The sequence below is a fragment of the Aureobasidium subglaciale genome (assembly GCF_000721755.1).
Source record: "Aureobasidium subglaciale EXF-2481 unplaced genomic scaffold scaffold_43, whole genome shotgun sequence".
Taxonomy (NCBI): domain Eukaryota; kingdom Fungi; phylum Ascomycota; class Dothideomycetes; order Dothideales; family Saccotheciaceae; genus Aureobasidium; species Aureobasidium subglaciale.
Window position 1 is genome coordinate 78,015 of NW_013566952.1, and position 22,901 is coordinate 100,915.

The 22,901-nt window shown below is 51.0% G+C and overlaps 8 protein-coding genes across 8 annotated transcripts; 4 read left to right on the forward strand and 4 right to left on the reverse strand.

The window, feature by feature from the left end:
• Positions 1–10: 10 nt before the first annotated feature.
• AUEXF2481DRAFT_48759 (uncharacterized protein) lies at positions 11–2,109 on the reverse strand (the record flags this gene model as incomplete). Its single annotated transcript, XM_013483422.1, has 3 exons — positions 11–875; positions 929–1,366; positions 1,418–2,109. The coding sequence occupies 3 exons, from the start codon at positions 2,107–2,109 to the stop codon at positions 11–13; spliced, it is 1,995 nt and encodes a 664-aa protein (XP_013338876.1).
• Positions 2,110–2,249: 140 nt separating this feature from the next.
• AUEXF2481DRAFT_45149 (uncharacterized protein) lies at positions 2,250–4,304 on the forward strand. Its single transcript, XM_013483416.1, has one exon. The coding sequence runs from the start codon at positions 2,569–2,571 to the stop codon at positions 3,934–3,936; it is 1,368 nt and encodes a 455-aa protein (XP_013338870.1). The 5' UTR covers positions 2,250–2,568; the 3' UTR covers positions 3,937–4,304.
• An 898-nt stretch (positions 4,305–5,202) lies between these two features.
• On the forward strand, positions 5,203–6,020 carry AUEXF2481DRAFT_50888 (uncharacterized protein; the record flags this gene model as incomplete). Its single annotated transcript, XM_013483423.1, has 2 exons — positions 5,203–5,782; positions 5,842–6,020. Coding segments are annotated over 2 exons (759 nt in total), but the record flags the coding sequence as incomplete, so codon positions are not given.
• Positions 6,021–7,586: 1,566 nt separating this feature from the next.
• On the forward strand, positions 7,587–8,143 carry AUEXF2481DRAFT_571652 (uncharacterized protein). Its single transcript, XM_013483441.1, has one exon. The coding sequence runs from the start codon at positions 7,692–7,694 to the stop codon at positions 8,037–8,039; it is 348 nt and encodes a 115-aa protein (XP_013338895.1). The 5' UTR covers positions 7,587–7,691; the 3' UTR covers positions 8,040–8,143.
• Positions 7,914–10,895, reverse strand: AUEXF2481DRAFT_75068 (uncharacterized protein). The gene is made up of 2 exons (XM_013483430.1): positions 10,333–10,895; positions 7,914–10,281 (listed from the first exon to the last, which is right to left on the reverse strand). Exons 1-2 carry the CDS (start codon positions 10,463–10,465, stop codon positions 8,225–8,227), a joined length of 2,190 nt encoding a protein of 729 aa, XP_013338884.1. The 5' UTR covers positions 10,466–10,895; the 3' UTR covers positions 7,914–8,224.
• Positions 10,896–11,486: 591 nt separating this feature from the next.
• On the reverse strand, positions 11,487–18,752 carry AUEXF2481DRAFT_71420 (uncharacterized protein; the record flags this gene model as incomplete). Its single annotated transcript, XM_013483425.1, has 3 exons — positions 11,487–18,520; positions 18,575–18,639; positions 18,697–18,752. The coding sequence occupies 3 exons, from the start codon at positions 18,750–18,752 to the stop codon at positions 11,487–11,489; spliced, it is 7,155 nt and encodes a 2,384-aa protein (XP_013338879.1).
• A 1,343-nt stretch (positions 18,753–20,095) lies between these two features.
• Positions 20,096–22,163, forward strand: AUEXF2481DRAFT_45155 (uncharacterized protein). The gene is made up of 4 exons (XM_013483417.1): positions 20,096–20,784; positions 20,839–21,201; positions 21,258–21,745; positions 21,833–22,163. Exons 1-4 carry the CDS (start codon positions 20,475–20,477, stop codon positions 22,109–22,111), a joined length of 1,440 nt encoding a protein of 479 aa, XP_013338871.1. The 5' UTR covers positions 20,096–20,474; the 3' UTR covers positions 22,112–22,163.
• A 312-nt stretch (positions 22,164–22,475) lies between these two features.
• Positions 22,476–22,838, reverse strand: AUEXF2481DRAFT_34026 (glycoside hydrolase family 45 protein; the record flags this gene model as incomplete). Its single annotated transcript, XM_013483409.1, has 1 exon — positions 22,476–22,838. A coding segment is annotated over one exon (363 nt), but the record flags the coding sequence as incomplete, so codon positions are not given.
• Positions 22,839–22,901: the final 63 nt, after the last annotated feature.

The window sequence follows — 22,901 nt, forward strand, 5'->3', positions numbered from 1 at the left end:
GTCACCCAGATCATTGGTATGTACTTTCGTCTAGTTGAAAGTCCTCGAGATCAAAGTCAAACGCACTGGGATAGCTCAAAGTTACGTCGTTAAACATGAGGAAATCGTTGTCGAGATGAGTCTGAGCATCAGTGATCCCAGGTGATTCACGATTCATCCGAGCCGTAATTATGTCAGTCATGTCTGTACAATTTGCCAGGCAATCGTCTGCTAGATCCCAAGCTTCATTATTGCGATGAGTTTGGAGACCTGCTATCATGTCTTTGGCCAGTTTGAGCGATGTATTACTGGTCCTGTTGGTAACTTTCAGCGCGTCTCTTAGCAGGAACAAGGTCGCCGAAGTAAGAGTGAAGCCGTTCGTCGGCATCCAAAAACCCCTGAGGTGAGGACGTTGCAGTTCCTGCACATGCAACACTATCTCCTCGGCGACTCTCTGCGTTTGAATGCGAGCTTGAACAACGCTCTCATGGTCTGGTGGCAGATTGGTCGCATCGCGCAAGATACGGCGGAGTAAAAGCTTGACTGCGAGGTAGGAAAGTCTGAGGTTGCCTGCTCCCGCACGACCGAGATCGTTTCCTCGAATCACAAGTCGACGTATGTCATCTGGCAAAGTATCTTCCCAATCTAGCAGGAGCGATTCGAGATTGAAGGGCGATGTTGGTGACCGATCATTGGCAGCAGATCTTGAAATTCGGTACATGTGCTCGAGATACTGCGACAAGACATCTGTGAGTGTCAAGAGGGCGGTGAAAACAGACAGACCAGCGAGCTGTATACTCGATACAGGATAGTATGCGAGCAACTCTGTGCTTGGTACAGGGACATCGTATTGGGTGCGGTGGACTAATAGTGGTGTGCCATAGGCGAGACTTGTCCTGCGATCGAATCAGTATCGCACATCAGTATGGTCATTCATTTTATCACGTACCATCGGTCCATAAGCACAACGGTCGACCAAATTCGGGAGCGCAAAGCTTTTTCTCCAGGACTGATATCCCACGCTGAACAATCCCGATTGAGACCCAGAGAGTTTGAAAGGGCCACAGCCGTTCCCACCATCCCTCCGTTGCCAAACATGGAAGTGCTTGGTCTACCATGGACGTTCAGTATGATAGATATGACAGTTGAGATACCAGGAGATAGAAAAAGCTCCGAGTGGAGGGCCTCATTGGCTTGCACCCATAGGTAGCGGTGGTCTGGGGAATGGCAGGGGCGCAGTCGTGGTGAGTTGTTCCAATAAGTCATTGCATTTGCATACAGATTGGCTAGCAGAGCGGCAGAGAGCCGATCTTTGTGCTCAGAGTACGTACGTCGAAATGAGATCTCATCTAGTATGGGAAAGCAAACATTGGCGTGTTCAAAGAACCTAAGTCTTGTTAGCGTTTTGTCTTGTTTCTGCAAAGCATGAAAGACCTGCAGATCAACCAAGTCCACCAAGTGTGGCTCGAGCAGCTTCTCGATTACTTCGAGCTTGCCATCGGCTACAGATTGCCTAGCCTGGATGCCGAGCGGTTTCCTCAGAACAGTGTTGAACAGGACATGTCTCGAAGGTGAGCCCATACTTGCGTTGGTCGACGAAGCTCGTGTGATCTTGCGGATCCCAACAGCCGAACCATTTGAAAGATAGCTATCGAGCTCTTGGTTATCGTCGACCATCGCAGGACTGATAATATGCGGACTGGAGTCGCCCGATGCTGCGAGCATGGCACTCATACTGGCTTCCTCACTCGGTCGAGATACGGTTGAAGAGCGCTGACTAGCTGGGTCTACCAGTGCTACTGGAATTCGCTGATGAGCCCGATCTTGGAGCAAAGCAGTGTCGGAAACATGAGTTGGCTGAGAGATTGACAGCGACGTAGAATAATCGGGTTGGTCGATATTGTTCTCAGTGTCATCCGCATGGCCTATAGCACGACCTCGCGGAGGAGGCACCTTTCGTCGCCGTGTCTGATCGTCGTCGACAAAGACACATGGTGAACCATGGACTTGACACATCAAACACGCAGCAGAAGATTCCGTTGTTGTACAACGAGACTTACGGCGACGACAGGCATGGCAGGCGGGTTTAAGATGTGAGCGATAGGGCCTGCCTTGGTTTGACGTTTGCATGACAGCTTTTCAGTAGATTGACAGTCACAACAAAAGAAAGGGTCAAATATGGCCGACCCTCAACCCGCCGCGACTTTCAACTTGCGGCCTCGGGGCGGGCTTCGCAAAACCCCACACCTGGACAATCTATTCAAGAGGACACTCTCTCCATTCAGGGCCTTCGCACGTTCTTCCACCTGCCTATCTCTATAGACCGTTGCTGTTATCGTACACGCGCAACAATCGTATCATTCTATCCCCGCGTCAGAGAATGTAGCCTGAGTAGCAGCACTCCGATAGGCAAAGTGTCGACTTTTCCGCGCCCAAGTTTCCCGCGGGAAACCGATCAACCCCGCGGCGATTGCACAGCTTCCAATTCCGATGGTTTAAGTAATATGTGAGCCGATCCTCCATTTGATACTGTTCAAATCTCCTGGCAACTACTACTCTCTCCAATCATTTATTTACTGCTGCTCCAGAATGATCTCCAAGACCGAATCGTCTGCCGAAAGCACATTCTGGGACAATGCCAACAAGCATCTCATGCATACTGGTGTTCCGTTCTCACCAGTCATCATCACCAAGGCCCAAGGCACAAGACTCTACGATGCGGATGGTAGATCGATCCTAGATTTTACCTCTGGTCAGATGAGTTCTCTTCTTGGACACTCTCATCCCGAAATTGTCGAAGTCGTCCGAAGTTATGTCGGCGAGCTCGATCATCTGCTCAGTAACATGGTTACTCAGCCAGTTGTCAATCTAGCTGTACGCTTGGCCAGTTTGCTTCCTGCACCTCTGGAGAAATCTTTCTTCCTCAATACAGGCTCTGAGTCGACCGAGGCCGCCATCAAGATCGCAAAATGCTACACGGGAAAATTCGAGATTGTTGCTTTCACGGCTAGCTACCATGGACTTACTTCAGGAGCTGGATCTGCCACATATTCAGCAGGACGCAAATTTGGCGGACCGGCAATGCCTGGTCAACTAGCGTTTCCCGCACCATACCCTTACCGCTCACCATTCAAGAAAGCCGATGGGTCTTATGATTGGGAGACTGAAATGGACTTTGGCTGGGCAATGATCGACCGGCAAAGCGTTGGATCTTTGGCTGCATTCATCATGGAGCCAATACTCTCCACCGGTGGTATCCTGGACCCTCCCATCGGGTATCTTAAGCGTATGGCTGAAGAATGCAAGAAGAGAGACATGCTCCTTATCATGGATGAAGCGCAAACCGGTGTCGGACGTACTGGACAGATGTTCGCCTTCCAGAGAGATGGTATTGTGCCAGACATTCTAGCACTCTCCAAAACGCTAGGTTGTGGCCTGCCCCTAGCGTCTGTGACGACTACAGCCGAGATCGAGAGGAAGTGTCGCGAGGCACACTTCTTGTGGCTCACCACACATTTGAACGACCCTCTCACAGCAGCAGTCGGGGATAAAGTTCTCGAGATTGTGGTGCGCGATAACATTTGTGAACGCGCTCGCGAGAGGGGCAATCAACTTCGGGCAGGTCTTGAGGAGCTCAAGAAGAAGTACTGGTGTATCGGAGATGTCCGAGGACGTGGCCTCTTCCAAGGCATCGAAATCATCTCAGATCCCGAGACCAAGGCGCCTGGTCTCGATATCGGCCAAGCAGTATCTGACATGGCCATGGCTCTCGGTCTCTCATGTAACATTGTGAACCTTCCTGGCATGGGTGGTGTCTTCAGATTAGCACCACCCGTCACTGTATCTAGCGATGAGATCAAGGAGGGTCTGCAGATTCTCGATGACGCATTTGGTAAGGTCTTGAAGTCACATCGTAAAATGACTGGCGACCACGAGCAACCTGCTCTTCCACTGTAAACAATCAATATCACATCTTGCATTTCTTACTGTAGCTTTCGCGTTGGAGCAGGAATGAACTCGCTTGTGAATGACTTCGGGCCGCAGCAGCCTGAAGATGGTATATATCATCCCTGAGATTGACTAAAGCGGCGGCGGCGTGCTACCTGTCCAGGATTCAAGATATTCCAGGAGGTACTGGATGTCGGATGAGTGGTCGTGTATGAGAATTTGGTCTGAGTCGTGGCCATCAACGTCGTCGATCGAGGACCATGAACAGCAAGCGCAGATTGTGAGCGGCGTTTGAGCTTGGACCTTCGCGATGACGGACGCTCGGCGCGCAGTAATTATACGGAGTATACCAATGAGATGACAAGTCCGTGCATACCTCCTGTGGTGATGCGATAATGCACCTCCCTCTTGCCCTTTACGCGTTGTGAGCGCACGGAAGACCTACAGGATCCCCGGCGAGTCCTACACGGATGGCGTGAAGTGGTCACACGTGGACGCGTGAACTGTCAATAGACACCTTGCCCTGCCGTTTTCCACCTTCATTTTAAACCTTTGACTTGCCGCATTGGGAAGGTAACGGCGCGAAGGTGTACACTGGTTTTCCACCTTGTGAACAGGCCTAATGCGTAAGGTGATCGGCGTGGTGCGGCAGTATTATAAGTAGTACTCCACTGATCTACTGCCGAGCCGCTACGAACCTTAGGCCCAATGCGGCAGGTGTACAAAGTAGCAAGGAGGAAAAAGAAAGGTGGAAAATGAGAGGGCAAGGTGTATAATGACTGGATGAAGCTCTCTGCAAGTGTCGCTGTTTAATGGCGTGTTTAACCGATAGGAAAGCTGATCTCGGCCTAGCGAGGCAAGTCGCACCTTCGAAACGTGGATGCTCAGCTCAAAGTCTGAATAAGCTTTCGAGATACGGCCGTAGCAGGCAAGCATCACGATTTCTGGGACTGTCATGTGGAAATGCCGTCACAGTCTTGCGTACTCTTCGACCGATATGTCCTGAATCCTTCCGAGATGGAACGGTTCATAGTCCCGCTCAAGCCTGCGCTGTCAAAAACGAAGTGACATGGAGAGCGTCCAGGGCGCAGTGAGAAACTGCTGAGAAAGACGATGAAGGTCACACGCCGCTTGGCGTACTGCAGTGCTACATTCATCCTCCTGATCATCACCTTCATCTATACGAGCACATTCACACAGTTTCGAAATCTCATCCCGACGTGGCAATACCGTGAGCAGCAGGACCAGGCTAAGGCCTCACTACACGTGGCGACTGTGGTTGCATCTCAGGCGACAGATGACACCGAATGGCTTGCTGCATTCTTCCCGTCCTGGGGCCACAACATCTATCCTGTCGGGAACCATACGAAAGGACATGAGGCAATGGTATACCTCACCTACGTCATTGACAACTACCACTTGTTACCGGATATTGTCATCTTCTTGCACGCAGCTCGCTACCAATGGCACAACGATGATCCATTATACGACAATGCTCGAGCCTTGTCCAGGCTGCAGTTATTGTATATCCAGAAGCAGGGATACGTGAATCTGAGGTGCGCGTGGAGACCAGGTTGTCCGTCTGAGATACGACCTCACGAGGCTTCCGTCGGAGCCTTGTCGGACAAATTCGGCATGCGGACAGGCCCGTTCTTTGCAGGTGCTTTCAGGGAACTCCTCCCTGAACTTACGGTACCAGAAGATGTCGGTGTCGGTTGCTGTGCGCAATACGCTGTCTCAAGACAGCAAGTCCTGAAGCGGCCGTTGGAAGATTACGAGAGGTTTCGACGATGGCTGGCGGAGACGGAGCTGGAGAGCAGCATCAGTGGAAGAATATTTGAGTATATGTGGCACGGTAGGATCACTTTCCACCTTCTGCACAAGGAAACAGGCTAAGCTGACCATGACCATCAGTCTTGTATGGTAAAAAAGCTGTCCATTGTCCTAAGGCAAGAGACTGCTACTGCCGGACCTACGGACTCTGTGACCTCGAATGCCACGAACCTGGAGCTTGCGATTCACATCCGTTTCCTAAGTCTTCTATGTTGCCGGCAGGTTGGCCATGGTACGGCTGGCAAGGAGAGTGGCAGAATGCCACAGGTTTGTGACTCATGTCAGGGAAGACGAGACTATCGAAGAACGACACCTACCTGGAGAGTGTCGTGAGCGCGTCACGGGCCACTTCAGCCGGCCAAGCCCGGAGCATGGCATCATCTGAGAACCTCCGATAAGACCCTTCTGTTCCCACCACTTCGCCACGTTCTAAATCCTACAAGCAACATCTCCTGGTGGCCTGAATCCGGTACAGTCCACGCAACGTACTATGTTCGGCTACGGCAAGATCAGGCCTCTAGCATCTAGTGCTTTCGGTCGTTGTCTGCTGATATGTGCGCTTGATCTAATCTTTCACACTATCTACTGTGTCTAGTCGCCTTGCCTGTCTTCCGTGCTTTTAATTCTCTCTCGGACGTTCCCATACCAAGGATGCATGTACAGGTTGACGGCGTCCAAAGGCCACGAGATAACGTCGACCCTGTTCCCAAGTGATGGACATCGCGGCTCGCACATAGCAGATAGCTGGCGACTGTCATCAAGCCACTGGCCATTCTTGCCATGTATGTGCGCCGTAGGGATGCTGATCTGCCACAGAGAGACAAGTTTGAGATCGTGCGTCCGTCCAGGTAAAATCTGTTTGGGCGAGCTCCGAGCACTCTATCCGCCGCCGGCCAGTGATCTCCCGTGGTCTCGTTCCACATATGAAGACGGCGAAACGGACCGGTGGATTTGAGTTGTTGTAGAGTAGATAGGATGCCGCCAGAGCAGCTCCCTGGCTGAAACCAATGATCCCCTCGAGTGATCCCAACCCGCCTTCGGATTCTGGCTGCAGAACTTCGTCGAGACGCTCGTGTGCCTCAAGCAGAGTCGACAAGGGAGAGCTCGGTGCATAGGAATTCCAATCGTAAAACGAGCAGTATGGCTCAGGATACAGTCTTGCGATACCTGGCTCTTCTTATCAGTTACAGGCAGTCATACCCAGCTCGAGATGTTTATCAGGTGCAGGAATCGCATCGAAATCACCATCTATGAACACGAGGTAACGCGTGATGCTTGCTAACACGCCATCTCAGCATGACTCTCTGTGTGGTAGTTCACAGGGTTGTACCTAGTTGCCGTTCAAGGATCTGTTGCTGGTCTCAGCCATGTAAGTTTGGTTTGTACCCGGGCCGTGACTTACAAGAGCGCTGGTACCTGCTCCATGGAGACAGAGGACTTTCATACTTGCGGTTACACCACTAGTCCACCAAGCTTCTGCAGAAGAAGGATGTTACGTAGCTGTCAACTTGTGTCAAGATCTTGCGTGAGGGCCGTATGGCGATGATGCGACTGCGTGGGTTTCCACCATAGTCGGAGAACTCTCCGAGCCATCGTCGAAAATCCACCGTGGTCCAAAGCACAGCCCGCAGGTTGCTGCGACACGACTTGCACCGATGAATGATGCGTGAAACGAGCAAGGAAGTTTTCAACGCGTCAGTACGTGTTCTATATGTCGTCATTGGTAGATTTTCCAGACGCTGCGAAGATGGGTGACTTCTGGCACGAGTGCATACCGCGTCCTTGACGAAGCATTTCTCGAAACACGTATATGATCGTTACTACTTGTCCAAGTCATGTAACGATAACGAATATCGTCTGACATGGGACTGAACATGCTCTCACTTTGTATGCGCCTTTAGACCAAGTACAGACATCGTGGTGATTGTGTAATGTCGTCGACAGTGTCCACAGCCTTCGTTTATGGTATGACCCTGGCAGAACCCTGGTACACAAGCCCCCGCCATCGTATCCGCAGGATCGGCCTCCAGCGCGGGTCAAGAAACGCATCGATCGCGATGGCATCTGTTGACATCATCGATTGCAACTGCGTTTGCTTTTTCTTTTCGCATTTTCCTTCTCCATCTCCTCCTACTCCTCCCCCATCCTCCCGTGTACAATCACTGATGTCGCCATGGTCCCAGATATTTTTGATGACGCATTTGATCAAGCAATTGATTGCCAATTTCTCGACTAGTGTGGCCAGTCTGCTAGAGAGAACATATGCTACTGCACGATAACATGAGCCAGGACATCAAAAGGCTCGAACTCGAATTAAACAAGACACTACAAGAAGTAATCAACGCTATCAGTTGACAATGAAATCTTTTGTATCAAAAAGAATCATTTTTCCCCCTTCAAATCAGCAGTTTGAACTGTTGGAAGTAAAAAAAAAACCACAATCGTTTCAAAAAAAGAAAAATATCTAACCAAATACTTCCATCATGAAATGATACTCGATAAACGTCTTGTCCTCCCTCCCCCTCGCAGTCAATGCTCTACACCTATCCGCCAATTGATAACCCACAACCGGCGCACCACAAAAGAAAACACCCACTTTAAATCCATCCCTCAACTCTTCACTCTTCTTCTTATCCCCTGGGCACATTTTCTTCTTTTCAGCCAGCAAAGTGCACATGTCCTCGTAATGCGTATCCATAATCATTTTCATATCCGGACGTCCGAAATGCGTAGGATTGATGAGGCCAGTAATCGGAGACTCTGGGTGTTCAGGGGTACGGTGTTTTTCGAGTAGCCAGCGGAATACGTGTGTGGAGATGCCTTTACGTTTTTGGGTCACATGGGTGGTGATGCGGAAATCTATGTTTGTGTGGTGGGCAGTGCGGTCTTGGGATGAGGTGGCGTAGATGTAATTCAAGAGGTCGGAGAACCAGAGGAGGTTATTTCTGTCTCGTACCATCCAGTGGAAGTCTACGCGTTTGTAGGTGGCGAGGTCGTAGGAGGACATGTCTGTGGTGTTTGAGCTTTGTGCTTGGTGGGGTAGTTCGTGCTTTTTTAGTATCGTGGTAGGTTCTTCGGAGATTGGTGTGGAGGCTTCTGTCTTTTCGCCGTCACTGGCGATTTCGGTGGTTTGGCGACTCAGTTGGCGGGAAGTGCGGCGTGAGTCTGCGGCTTTTTGGTATGGAGATGGACGCCATTTTTTGGTGCCGAGACGTTGCTCTTCTCTCATCTGTAAGTCTGTGAGGATACCTGAGAAAGGTGTGACGCCAATGCCAGCGCCGACGATGATGGTCTGGTCGAAGTCGTAGAAGCGTTGGGCGGGAGCTCCGTAAGGTCCGTCGATGCCGATTTTGACCTTGGTGGGTTCTTGAGAAGTACCTAATTTGCGGAGCTTGCCTGTCCAGTTACCATCTGTCTTGATGTGCAGCTGTAGTTCGTTGCCAATGCATGTCGAGATGGTGAAGGGATGCCATTGCCAGCGACTAAGTTCTGGTACCTGCAGCAAGACGTATTGACCAGCGCGGTAGTCAAAGTTGCGAGACGCAGGCATCATAACGGTGATACACACAGTCTCCTTGTCAAGTACCTCCAAGTACGCCGAAAGAGGCGAGAATCCATTGCAAGTCCTGACGATTCGCTCTACCAGGACTAAGAGCACTGGGAATGCCAAAAAGTAGCCCATCATGGGCCATTGAAGGTAGCCGACAGTACCGTGAGCCATGAGGAAAGCGAAGATGGGAAACATCAGCAAGTGTCCAAGCTGGAAGACTTCGTATGATTTACGGCGAACCACAGGCAGACTTGTCGCACCGATGATCCAGAACAAGCCAAAGATGACGAGGCCAGTCCAGCCAGGGAGAGACCTTATCCAAGCAACATAAGGTCGCGGTACCGCACCCGGACCGAGGAAAGCAGCCACTTCATCCTGTTGGGCAGGTCTACTAGCATAAAGCATGCTTCCGGTAAGATGACCAATGGCGTGAAGAGAGGCAAAGACCAATGCGACAATCGACATCTTGATATGGAACGCCTGCGAGAGGTCCCAATTGACGAATCTTGAAATCCAGTAGAAGCGGCGAAGAGCAGTACTCAACCAGCGACACATGGAAAGTACCAAGAAGAACATGGTCGGATACAGCACTCCAGCAGATGTCTTGGCCAGCACAACACCCCAGCCAAAAGTCTCCCGGTAAGGCGATGTTGTGAGGTACTTGACCAGCTGCCAGATACCGAAGGCAAGTTGCATGGAGACAACAATGGCAAGAAAGCCATATTCTGGTCCATGGACTTCCCAGTACGCGCGTGCTCGTCGTGCGTAGGACATTTTCTTGACAAAGTCTGCTTGTTCGTCCTCCTCTTTCTTCTCTTGCTCCATGGATGGAATTTGCCATGACTGTACTATTCGCTTGAATTCAGTGATTGGAACGTGGTTTTCGTTTGTGCCCATGAAGCCTCGTAGGAATTGATGTCGTTTGTCAGAGCGATCCTCATGATGAAGATTGTGTTCTGCCGGCTCGGGTGCTGAACCTAGGTTAGAGACGACTCATCACTTGTATTCGTTGCCCAGCTTACCAATCTCTCGTGTTACTTCGTCTAGTTTCGCCTCTACCTCATAGTATTCGATCAGTCCATCATTATCAGTGTCGAGTTCTTTCAAGAACTGGTCAATCTCCTCATCCGTCAAATACTTGACATTGGGGTCCATAACTCCTTGATCGTCAAGTGCTGCTGTGAAGCCAAGGGTGAACAAGAATACAGCAACTGAGGATAGAAACAGATTCCAGCACAGCGTAGCGTAGCAAAACGACCTTCCTCACAAACAAAGGACGCAGTTGCCCCCATATATGCTGACCATTCCAAGCCCAAAACCCTCGACACCCCAAGACTTACAGTACCACAAAGCACAAACGGTCTCTCACAAGATAATGCCGTAGGCCAAGCTGCCAAAAAACTCGGCGCCCTCTCTCCCATCTTGCTTTCCAACCTTGTGCACAACATCTCGGCGCCAAATCCGCCTGAGCATACACAAGGGCATGGCAACAACAAGAGCTTCTCGCCCTTTGACTTTTTGCAATCGTTTGTCGATCTGAAGAGAAACAGAGACCCTGTCACGCATCGCAACGTGGAGGTGTGAGGTTTGAACCTTTGTGGCTTGGTCTTGGCGGGGTTTGTGTCGTCATAGCCCCTCCGAGACCTCCGGCTTTCACATGGAGGAGTGGTGAGAGAGGACGAGAAACGTTTCGCCAAGTTCTGCTTCCTTTTAGCACGCAATGAACTCTGTTGATCAAGTTTGTGCGATATTGAAAGTGTATGTGTAACATCAGAAATTAGGTATGCAAGTTCAAAGTAAATGCTAATGACGGATTTTCCGACAGTTAAACTCGATGCCCCTTGTCTTGGTTTGCACTGCACTGTTGCTTCTGCAGTAACAACCCGTGTGCAGTGACTACATATGTGGCAGATTTATAAGGTGGTAGACGCGCAAAAGATACAAGTGCCGTTTTTAGACTATACGCAAGCCCATATCCAAAATAATCGAGTACTCGAGATAGGATTGACAACACCATAAGATTCTCCCAAGTTATATAGAACGTACAACAAGTCCTATAAAAGGTAAGAAAGGAAGAAAGCAAACCCCATAAAACGCCACCGCTATGCATACGAGAAAGAAAAAGACGAACCCACATGCCCCAAAACCCCACCACCTTCCTTCCTTTCTGTGCAAACTACCAGAAACTGCACCAACCACCATAATGCTGACACAAATTCTCCAGGTTCGTAGCCTCGGAAAGCAATTTCTCAACTTGCTCCTCAATAGCCAATTCGACATCCTTTTTGAAATCCCGACCCGTGAGCTTTTCCTTGACGCGAGCAAGAACCTGCAATGCTCTAGCATTCTGCACTTCTTTGCCTTCGGTGGGGATTTCTTCGCCGCCGGGGGGTGAACGCTTACGTCCTCCGGGTGTACTTCTCGGTGCAGAGTCAAGTTCACCAATGATGGATGTGCGACGCTCAGATGGGAAAGAAGGCTCGGGTGGTGAGTTTTTGTTGCCAAGGCGCCATGTGAGAAGAGGGTCATGGATAAAGGCTTCGAGCACGGCGATGAGTGACTCTTTGTTCTCGCGAAGGACACGCATAGTATGCTCGCAGGTAGTGCGGAAGCTTCCCTCGATATTAGACACCTCCATTGCGAAAGTGAGCATACGGGTAAGACGGAAGGGCACACGTTCGGGGTATTTCTCGCGGTGCATGGCGACTTCGAAACAGTCACCGAAATCGATATGGATGATTTTGCCGGTGTTGCGGTCGAGCATGAGGTTGGAAGGATGACGATCGCCGAGACCGAGAATGTAGCCGACCATGGACATGACGGCAAGAGAGCGGGTGTAGTTTGTGCGACGCTCAAGCCATGCTTCCGAACTCTTACTCTTCAACCACAGGACGCGATAAAGATCCTGGCCGGTGGTGTTATCTAGAGCATAGCCAAAGACTTCGACCTTCTGCATGAGGGTGAGATTGTCATAGTCGGGTGCCATCTGGAGCATGATACGATGTTCAATGTTGAGGAGGATCTTACGACTCTCACGGTAGTCTCGTATGAGGACATGGAGAGTATCGCTATTAGGCACCCACCCAAGAAGACCTGATTGTGTCGAAAGAGGAATGGCTGCGTAGCGTTGGATATTCAGGTGACGCTTCAGTGACTCTGGATCATGCGATAGCAAAGTGTTGACCAGGCCGAACAGTTGCATGACACGCTCGTCTTGGCGAATATCTTCGTGGCCCTTGAGTAAGTATTGGTAGGTGCCACCGTCGCTGCCAGTCAGGGTAAGTTTCCTTGGTCGTTGCTTGGATTGAATGACTGTCGACGAGGGATCGAACGAGAGAATGCGGATGATCTCCTTGCCACTCTTATATGTTCCAGGCAGAGCAAGCTCGAGATCATGGACGTTCTTGAGCTTGGGCGACACATACTGCAGCTCGAGATTGGCAAGCTGTGGTAATTGTCTAGCGATCCTCTTGAACACGCCGTAGTAAAGATCCCAAGCTTGGTTGAGGTCACCAACTTCGTTCGTACGCTTGAAGTTGTTGCACCAGTCTCTGGCTTCTGCAAGATCACGTCCGAAGCTCTGAATGAATGATATTTCTCTCAAAGTTTCAGGGCCCTCGTCAAGCATGCGGTGAAGTGGCTCAAGAGTACGAAGCATACCATCGATATCGTGGTCACCAAAGTACAATCTTGATGCTTCTTCAAGACCCTCATGCCATTGCTCATGCCAAAGCACGGCAATACGGATCAACTCGTGACTGACCACATCTGCTTGTCTGCAAAGGTTCGGGCTGTGCTGCTCCATGGCAGTCATAATATTCTTTGCAGCCTTTGAACGGTCCCTATCCTCTGACTTGATGGAGACCGTCAAAGGGTATACGAGGGCTTGAGGGTGAGCTCGTCCAACTTCGCACAACAAATGGTGGATCGATTCTTTCACGAGTCTGTTGGGTTGATTGATACGTGCAATCAATTGAGGGATGACTTCGAGCCATGTATCAACGCTGACAGTGGTGACACCTTGGGTGACTGCCGAAGTGACTTCCTGGTGCTCGCCATGATTGAACCACAACGTCAAGAGACGTAGAGTGTCTTGCAATGAACTAGAGGATGATAGTGCGATCGATTTGAAGAAACCCTGTATGGCAGGAACGACATAGTCATGAATGTATCTTCGTTGCATGCCGTCGGCTTCTCCTCTGTCCTTGTTCGCTGTGAGTGCGGTGACGACTTCAAAGTTGGCCAAAGCCCAAGCATGCCATGCCTTGTACCAGTCTTGGTTATAGTGGGTCGCTGCCTTGTAAGAAGATCTTATCTCATGTACTCGGTGAGCGTCCCATTCGCCACGCATTTGCAGAGTAAGCCAGTCACCTTGCTTAAGGTAGCATCTAGCAAGTAGTTTCTGCCAGTCCGCAAGTTGAGCCACATCCTTTTCGGAAATTTGAGGGCTGACTCCAGCTGCTGGAAATTGTGTGCCATTGACACCGTTTGTACCGTTCATGCCATTCATACCGTTAGCGCCAGGATTCGTAACTGCTAGTGTTCTCTGCTCGTGATCGATACGCAGTCTTTCGGTGAAGTCTCTGAGACCAGTCAAAGCACCCGAAGAGTACCCATTCGACCACATGTACTTGTAGACGGCGTATTGTACAGGGTAGGGTGCCTGAAGAGTACGCTCTTGACCTTCAGGGGTCATAAGACTACCTTGCCAGCCAAGCAGAGAGTTCAGTGACTTCTCGGCCAAGCCGTTCCTTTGTGCTTTACGGCAAATGCTTGCAAATTTGATGTACATCTCGGCGTTCTCTGGTGGTGAGATGACCAAGGCACGAACTTTGAGCATACGCTGCCAGACTTCGACGTTCTTTTGGCATCCCTTGAGACGTTTGGTCCAAGTGAGACGCATACGTTCCTGCTTGTGAGGGTCGCTTGAGCTCTGCTTGTATGCAATGATTTCTTCCAGCTCCGCAAGCATCTGTACACGTACAATCACACTGTATGCACGTGTGTACGACTCGCCAAGAAGTGCACTCAGTTCTGTGTCCAGACCCTCTCTGGCCTTATTGATGTGCAGTTGCGCGTCGTCGAATTGGTTGCGATGAATGGAGAGAATGGCACCGAAGAACGATCGATCGGGTGAGTGCAGCTTCATGACAGACAAATATCCGTCCATGAGCTCCCATTGGCCCATTCCCCAAGCAGCGGCAGCGGCCAGAGCGGCGATAGACTTGCGATTTTCTGACGAGGCATGCATCCATTTCTCTTGTGCAAGTGAGGAAAGTACTTCCCACTCACCAAGGGCATGAAGACAGCGCATCTTACCCATGATGACCTCGAATGAGTCCGGTTCGTCACGCTCACGGCGTTGGTATGCAGTAAGAGCTTCTTCCCAGCGCTGCAGTTTCTCAAACCATGTCTCCTTCATCTGGACGTCCACGTAACCCTGCGCCTTACGCAAGATACCGAAGGCGGCATCAGTCTGCTGGAGCTGGTTGTTGATACTGATCAGAGCCTCAACGTTGCTCGCATTTTGCTCGGCATTGAACTCCAGTTCTTTGTAATGCAATGCCTTTGCGAAAGCATGACACTTGCCAGCATACATACCAAGAGTACGGACATCGATGGGTAAAGCCTTGTCATCGTGCTCCATGAATTCTGCTAAGTTGAGTAAGACTTGCAAGATCTCAGGCGGGATGTGCGGTGAGGTAAGAGCGGTCTCGATTGAACGGACCAAAGACTCCTGATAATGGTCGTACAATTCTGTCCAACACGACACAAAGGCAGAGTTGAACAGCTGTCTTGCAAGAGGGGGATAGGAACTGGCCAGTTGCGAGCATGATCTGAGGGCGTTTTGTGGCGACTCCTTGAGCAACTCAAGACTGAAACGTCTCATCCATTCTTGCCAATCCTCTTTGGTCGATTTTGCGTTTGCCGCCCAAGCAATCTTGAGATGCTGCTGGTTGACAGCGAGCTTGCGATTGTCGACACCTCTTTGTACCTCTTCCGAAGCAGAAGTTTTGTATCGCTCGTCTGGACTTAGATCTTGCGGCAAAGGCTCACCTTTTTGCAGCTTGCTGACAATCAAAGCATAATTTGTGTGAGGGACCTTGTGCATGATAAGAATTTTGTTCACAGTTGGGATGAAGTGGATGTAGTCGGGACCAAGCTGGAAGATGAGGGCACAAAGTGTGTCGAGGGCAGTCTGCTTCAGTCCAGTCTCGGAGCCGCCCAAGACTCGCGAGAGAGGGTGGATAATCTTTGCAGCGAACTCGGAGATGTTGACGTGTCTTGAGAGCTTACCGATAGTCTCGATGGCGAGCTTGCGGATGTGAGTAGGTTGACCTGGCTTCTCGAACATGCGAACGATGACGGGAATGATCAGATGCATGTACTCTTCAGCACTCGAACCAAAGATGAGGAAAGCGTGCAATACTCGTTCTGAAGGAAGACGTCTCGGAGTGATATCATGGTCCAGGACGCCCAACATGAGTGGCAGTACGTTTGCAAGGTAGATTTTGAATTCGCCCTCGAGGGACTGAGCAATAGACTCGATAAGGGCAAGCATCGTCGCCTGATAGGGTGAATTGTCTGCCCAGAAGTCTTGTACTGTTGCGAGGATCTCGGGTAGATAAGGTCTAATGTGTTGACGGACGATCTCCACAAGCTCGCTGAGGTTGTTGAAGTACTTCTCAATGTTATTCTGGTGTGACGTGCGAATGACAAGAAGGATGCCTGGGACCACCAGGCCAAGGAAGTTGACACACTTCAGGCGCATGGTCCTGTAGATGCTCATCACAGCCTCGACCACGGCGGCATGGTGTTGCGCCAGTGTAGGCTCCTTGAGCAAATCTAGAAGAGTGTTGATGACAATTGTAGGGTAGTACTCTTCGTTTGAAGGTGTGGTTCCTTGCATAATCAGTCCGACATCAGTGACAGTCTGCGAGTCTGCGACGAGCTGATTCTCGGAAGACTGTTCCATGACCTGATGTCTGTATGGGTCCAGAGCGCCAAGGATACCCATCAGTCGGATGGTCTCCTTGCGCAATTCACCTGGAGGCTCGTTCTTGACCACCTGAACCAGGATTGACAGAAGTTCAGGATGTTCGATGTATGGATCAATCACGTAGCCTGAATTGCTGGCGAGTTGTCCAAGCGTCCTCAGGGCCGCTCGGCGTTTGCTTGCAGAGCTCAAATCCTGAAGACTCTCGATGATAACCTTCATCAACTCTGGGACATACTTGACCATCTCGTCGCCACCCACAGTCGCCAGGTCACCAATGGCCTTCAAAGTGGCAGATGCCACGTCAGGATTGGGATCTTGAGCTTTGGGTAGGAGTACAGTGATCATGGGATCAACATACGGCTTGATCAGTTTGGATGAAGCTCCAACAAGATGGCTGATCAGTCTTGCACTCTCCTCCTTGTTACGGACATTGTTGGAGTATTCAATCTCTGTGAGAAGTTGAATCAAAACTTTGCGGAGTGAGGGGAAAATGTATGCTGGGTTGACGGCAGTCAGACGACCAATAATCGTCATGGCAGCTTCTCTGATGCCAAAAATTTCGTCGTTCAGAGCAAGGAAAAGGGTGCGGACGTTTTCCGCCTTTGCGAGATGGCGATCGAATCGTGCGTCGAGTGAGGCCAGTACTGTCCTGCGAATTTCGGCCTCAGCATCGGCGACTCCGACGGTCAGAAGCTTTTCGATAACATCGCTGACGACTTGTATTGAGTAGTGGCTGGTCTGGTAGACGATTGGATCTCTGACAAATAGTTGGCAGCAGGTCAGAGCTGCAGCTTTGCGGATCTCAGCATCATCATCTTCAACGTAGCGAATAGCAACGTCTCTAACGAATTCGTTGAGTACATGGCCGGAGAAGTCGAAGCTGCCCAGAGTGTAGAGGGCCAGGGCAATCTGCTGTCCCTTGTTTTCGAGGTGTTGAGGGTCCTGTTGATCTCTGATTTCTCGGGTAAAGATGCGAGGAAGAGGTGTACTATGACTAGGGTGGCCCGGCAGGACGAAAGACTTGCCGCAGAGAGTAATGCTCAGCAGGTCGAGGAGCTTTTCCTGGATGATGGGCTTGACGGGAGGGATGTAGTGTGCCATGTCGACAAGTGCTTGTGTGAGAGCATCACTCAGACCACAGGCAAAGATGGGGTCTAAGAGAGCTTCCATGTACTTGCTCAGTGTCTGGCCGACAGCGATGGAGATCATGCTGATACACTTGAAGATCGGGGCTTCATCGGTGTTCTTGATGCGTGCTTTTACACTGAGAGCTTCGCGAATGTGAAGGAGGATGTTGTCCAGGTAGGGAGCAATCTGACTGCCGACAGCGTTGGCGACGTTTCCGATGGCGATGAAGGACAAGTTGCGATCTTTGGGAGATTTGAGGAGGCCTTGGAGATGTGACATGGAGCGGTGGATGTAGCCATTGCAGAACTCTTTCGGGGCGTATCTTGCCAGGATGGGGATGATGTAGATGACCTCACGACGGATCAGCGGATCGCGGTGTTCGCGGTATGACAGAATGCGCTCGCAGGCTTCCTTGTAGCGTGGACCGTGCATGAACATGCCTCCCTTTTGCAGTAGCTCCTTGAGAGCGAGCAGCGAGCCGTGAATGGCCTCGACGGTGTTGTGTTGGAAGCCCTTGTCTATCTCTTCGTATGTCCTTGTCAACCACTTCTGGCGAGCCTGTGGGTCTCTGGCCATGAGGATTTCGAAACACTGGCTGATGGTGTTGGCGGCGGATTCGCGGATCATGACCTTAGGGTCGCGGAGGGCAACCCAGACGACTTCGAAGATGTCGGGGATCCATACGTGCAGGAGGGTGGGCGAGCTCTTTGCAAGCTCGTACAGGTTCAGGACGGCCGAGAAGCGGCGGTTTTCGTTGCGCTCAATCTGGAGCCATTCGAGGGCGACCTTGACTTCGGCGTCGACGAGTTCGGCGGTGAGGGTTCCTCCTGGAGAGACGAGGTGACCGAGGGTCTTTGCGGCGACGACCATGGCGGCCGTGTCGTTGCCCGTCATGACCTTGCGGAGGACCGTGTGGAAGCGCGTCGTCTTCTGAGCGGCATCGTCGCCCTTGAAGTCGATGAGTTGCGAGAGGGCGTAGAGTCCTCCGATGCGTTCGTGTGTGTCGGTGCCATTCTGGATGAGGTCGGCGATGCGTTTGTTGACATCGACGTAGTAGGGAGTGAATTGGGTAGACGACAGTTCTGCGGCGGACTCGGGTCAGCCAGGGAGCTTCGGTCAGCATTTCAGACAGCTACCTCTGTGTGCCGCTTCGACTTCGTGGAGGAGACTCTCGGCCGCGCTCAGTCTCTTCTCATCGCGTCTGGAGCATAAAGAGTCAGCTCGCCTGTGCCATGTCTTGACGGGCGGGGCGCGGTACCTTGACTTGAGGTCGTGGACGGTGCGATCTAGCGCATCGCGGTAGGCTTGAGCCATGGTGCTGCCTTAGCGCACTGCGAATGCCGCGCTGTGCATCTACCAAGGGTTCTTGTAGCGCCTGTCGAGATGGCCGGAGGACGGCTTGTTTTGCGAATCGTGCACTTGTTGCTGTTGCTGCTTTGGTATGCGTTCATCCATCAAAGTCGCCGACTGCCACTGCCCGGCATGCGGGGTGCACGTGAGCGATATGACTATTTACCATCTACTCCTTCCCTCCACCCACCGTTCTTGACTCAGACATCAACATGCTCAGAACGCACCGGAGAGGCCCCTTGACTCTTCTCTTGCACAACAGCGCGACTCTGAAAGCTTGTCATCTCTTGGGGAGCTCCGACTGAAGCTCTCGCCGCATCGAGCTATCTGCAGTCAAGCTCAAACACAAAAGCATTCGCCAGTCGATAGGTAGGTGATAGAATGAAACAAGAATTCGCATCCTCAGGCGTCAATCTGGAAGAAAGGGGAATGACGAAGCACGTCAACACATCGGCATGGTATGCTATCTGCTGTTCGGCAAAATCGCGCTGACACAGACTGCTGCACATGAAAGAGCCAACGCCTAGCAACCAATCGATGGAACCTTGATATCAGACATTGAAGTAGCGACCAGGCAGTCATGAAACCATCATGTGGAAGCACCTTCACGGCTCCCTCTCACACACCAAGAGTGGTCTCTGATTCGCGTCGATCATGCCGTCGGACTTCCCAGTTTGATTTGAAGCAAAGCAGCTGAATCCGGCCCGCCAAACATGATTTTCTGCTGTATTGCGCTCCATTCTCCAGGTAGGAACAACAATAAAATTGGTGCAGGCGAAGTAGAGCGCGCGACTTGGTATGCAGCGCTGCTTATCGCCGTGGCATGATGTATAAATCGATTTTCTCCCTGGAAGATAGTAATCCTCCTTCTTTGGACTCGCAAAAGAGCGAGTTATGCTCGAGCACACAGCCTGCAGGATACAAAGCACAGACGGAAAGAGGTCCGTGGAGAAGAAGTCGTGATCGGCAAACGCCCCTCAAGCAGCAAACTTGAGGCTTCGACTGTTCAACTTGGCGATGTCAAGCACCCATTTTATCAAACAGCAACTGAATCGCAACCCCAACGACCTTGTGCATACCGTGATAAGCCTTCAATATCCGATGTGACAGGAAGCAGAAACTTTGCAGCGAGCCAACAGATCCTTCGGCAGATGTTTCTCACGAGTCAGCTTGCAGTCGTGATCGGGAATAAATTTCGCCCAGCACCTGGAAATAACGTGACGAGGTTGGCGTCGTTGTAACTCTATCTCCACTTTGACTAACCCCTCGGTCGCAGCCGACAAGCACACAATGCATCGAATGTCTTGCTTGAGATCAGGGAGCTTAGGCAGGACAAGATAGGGCATGTCTGGCTATCCGGCAAGTACGCGCAATCACACCTTGCCATGGCTTATATATCGTCCGAAGTTCCCGTCTTGTGTCCATGACCAAGAGCCCCTCAACGTCACGAAATAGACTTGGACGCCCACCGGCCGACCGTTTGAGGAAGGCCAGTCAGTTTGTTCGTCACCAAGGATTTAACCAAGGGTCCCCGCGGATCTAAGGGAAAGGAGCGGTGCCACACTTCCGAATTCCACTTAGGTAGCACACGACCTGCTTGTCTTCTTTACTCTTGTTCTCATCTTTAATACTGGCTTTCGTCGCGACGTCGACCTTGCACACACATCGGATCATGGACGGCAAGCGATGACGCAGGACCACAAGACGCCATCGCTGAATATGCAGGACCGAGACGATGATGTTGAACGTGGGGATATGTGGTCGACAGGAAAGTCGAACCTGAACATTCCCTGGCAAAGACCCTATGCAACGGGCACACCTCTACCTGGAAGTCCGGAGCGACACAGAAGTTTAGACGACTCTGCACAAGCCAATGGACATGACCTCGATGGCAACAAGCTGCTCTTGACGCTCAGAGAGCGTGTACGACATTTTGTCTGGACCTGGTTCACAATGACGATGGCTACTGGACAATTGGCGAATGTCATCTTGGTCGGTATGTTTGTCACCAGTCTCGCTTCCTGACAAAGGACTGATCAATGTGATGCAGTGCCGTATAACTTTCCCGGCCAATACGCAATTGGCAGCATCTTCTTCTTCACCAATCTCGTCTTGTTCTGCTTCAACGTCACAATGATATCCCTCCGCTTCTACTGGTTCCCGTCAACATTCAAAGCCTCTCTTACGCATCCCACCGAGTCGCTCTTCGTACCAGCCTCCGTCGTTTCACTGGGCACCATCTTGACAAACATTACCGAATTCGCTGTTGGGAATGGAAAGTCTGGATACTGGTTGGAGAGGACAATGATCATTTTATTCTGGGTATACTGTGGACTGGCTCTGGCATTTACATGCGGCATCTACCTGGTCATGTGGTCCACCCAGACATATACCATTTCCCGCATGACACCAGGTGTGTATAACTGACTGCTCTACACCTCCGAGAATGCTGCTAACCACTGGCATCAGTTTGGATCTTCCCGGCATACCCATTACTCATCATCGGTCCGCACGCAGGCAAACTATCCGCCCGAGTAGCCCCGGAATCAGCCTTACCCATCGTAGTAGGCGGCTTCTGCCTCCAAGGTATAGGCTTCATGATGTCCCTAATGGTCTACTCCGCATTCCTCTACCGCCTCATGACGCAAAAACTGCCCAAAGAATCTCTTCGCCCCGGCATGTTCATCAGTGTCGGTCCCTCTGGTTTCACAATCGCTGGTGTCATCACCATGGGCCAAAATCTCCCCGGCTGCATACCTGAAAACTTTATGGGTGTGGGACAAATGGCTGGAACCATCTCACTTGTCATGGCTAATTGGATGGGGATATGGCTGTGGGGATTGGCGATCTTCTTCTTTATCGTCAGTTGCGGCGCGCATTGGTCTTGTGTAAGGCATGGAAGGCTGCAATTCGCATTGACGTGGTATTCGTTCATTTTCCCCAATTGTGGGTTAACGGTAAGCCTTTTTTTTCTTGCGCACCCTCTCTCTCCTCCTTTTTCCCCCTTTTCCTTCCAAGGCTCCTGTACTAACGCATTTCCACAGACTGCGACTTTTGCCGTCGCACGTGCACTTGATCATTGCCGCCCTATCCGCATCCTGGGCTGTGTACTCACTTGCCTTCTTGTCGCCGGCTGGATCTTTGTGTTTTGCATGATGATCCGCGCAGTCATTCTCAAGGACATCTTGTGGCCGCAGAAACAGGAAGATAGAGATGAAGGTGGTTGGAAGACTGAAGATCCTGATCTGACGCTCGCAATGGCGAAGAGTACAGCTGGAGCGGTGTACCCAGAGGGAAGCTCTAGACGGCAGGCGGGATTTTGAGAAATTTTTGTAATTACGAGGTTAATGAGTTATGAGGATATGAAAAGAATGAATTTTTTTTTTCTTGTTTGTGCTTACTTTGAATGGCCTTTTTGCTTGATTATCAATAAGTTTTTGGTGGAAGATCTGCTGGGAGGAAGGGTTGGCTTACATTGTACAAGAGACAGAGTGTGAGTATGAGTCTGAAGTCAGTGGGTAGCCATTTGCTCACAGCCATTCTCTTATAGATCAAGTTTTGCTTTTCGAAAAGTATATGCTCATCCCTTTAACGGCCATATCTGGTAACGACAGTATGAAAGGCCAGAATATCATCATCAATACCTCCCCTCCACCTGCCCCCCTCCACGCCACAACAAAACCCCCTTCAACGGATAACAGTACCACTCCACAGACTACAAGAAACCTGCACCGCACTCCCCACCGCCAACCCAACCCCCGAATTCCCAAACAAAGCCGTGTTGGCACCACTATTCAAGCAAAGGTCAAAGTTCAAATTAGCACCATATTGATTAGTTCCTCCCAAGCCGTTTTGAGAGCATAGAGGATTTCCATTCGCTGGACACAAATTGGTGATTTGGACTACAATGCTGTTTCCAGAGTTGGAGAGCTTGTTGCCGGAGGAATCGGTCAGGGCGGTCAGTTTCCAGCAGGTGCCGCAGGCGGGACCGGCGCCGGCGCCGGGACCTACGCCAAAGGCGTTTTGGGATAGGGCGGCTGAGTAGCCTGGCTGTTTTTTCGAGGCATCAGTATTCTCGTTTTTACCATCTTTCTTCGGAGGTTGGAGGGGGGG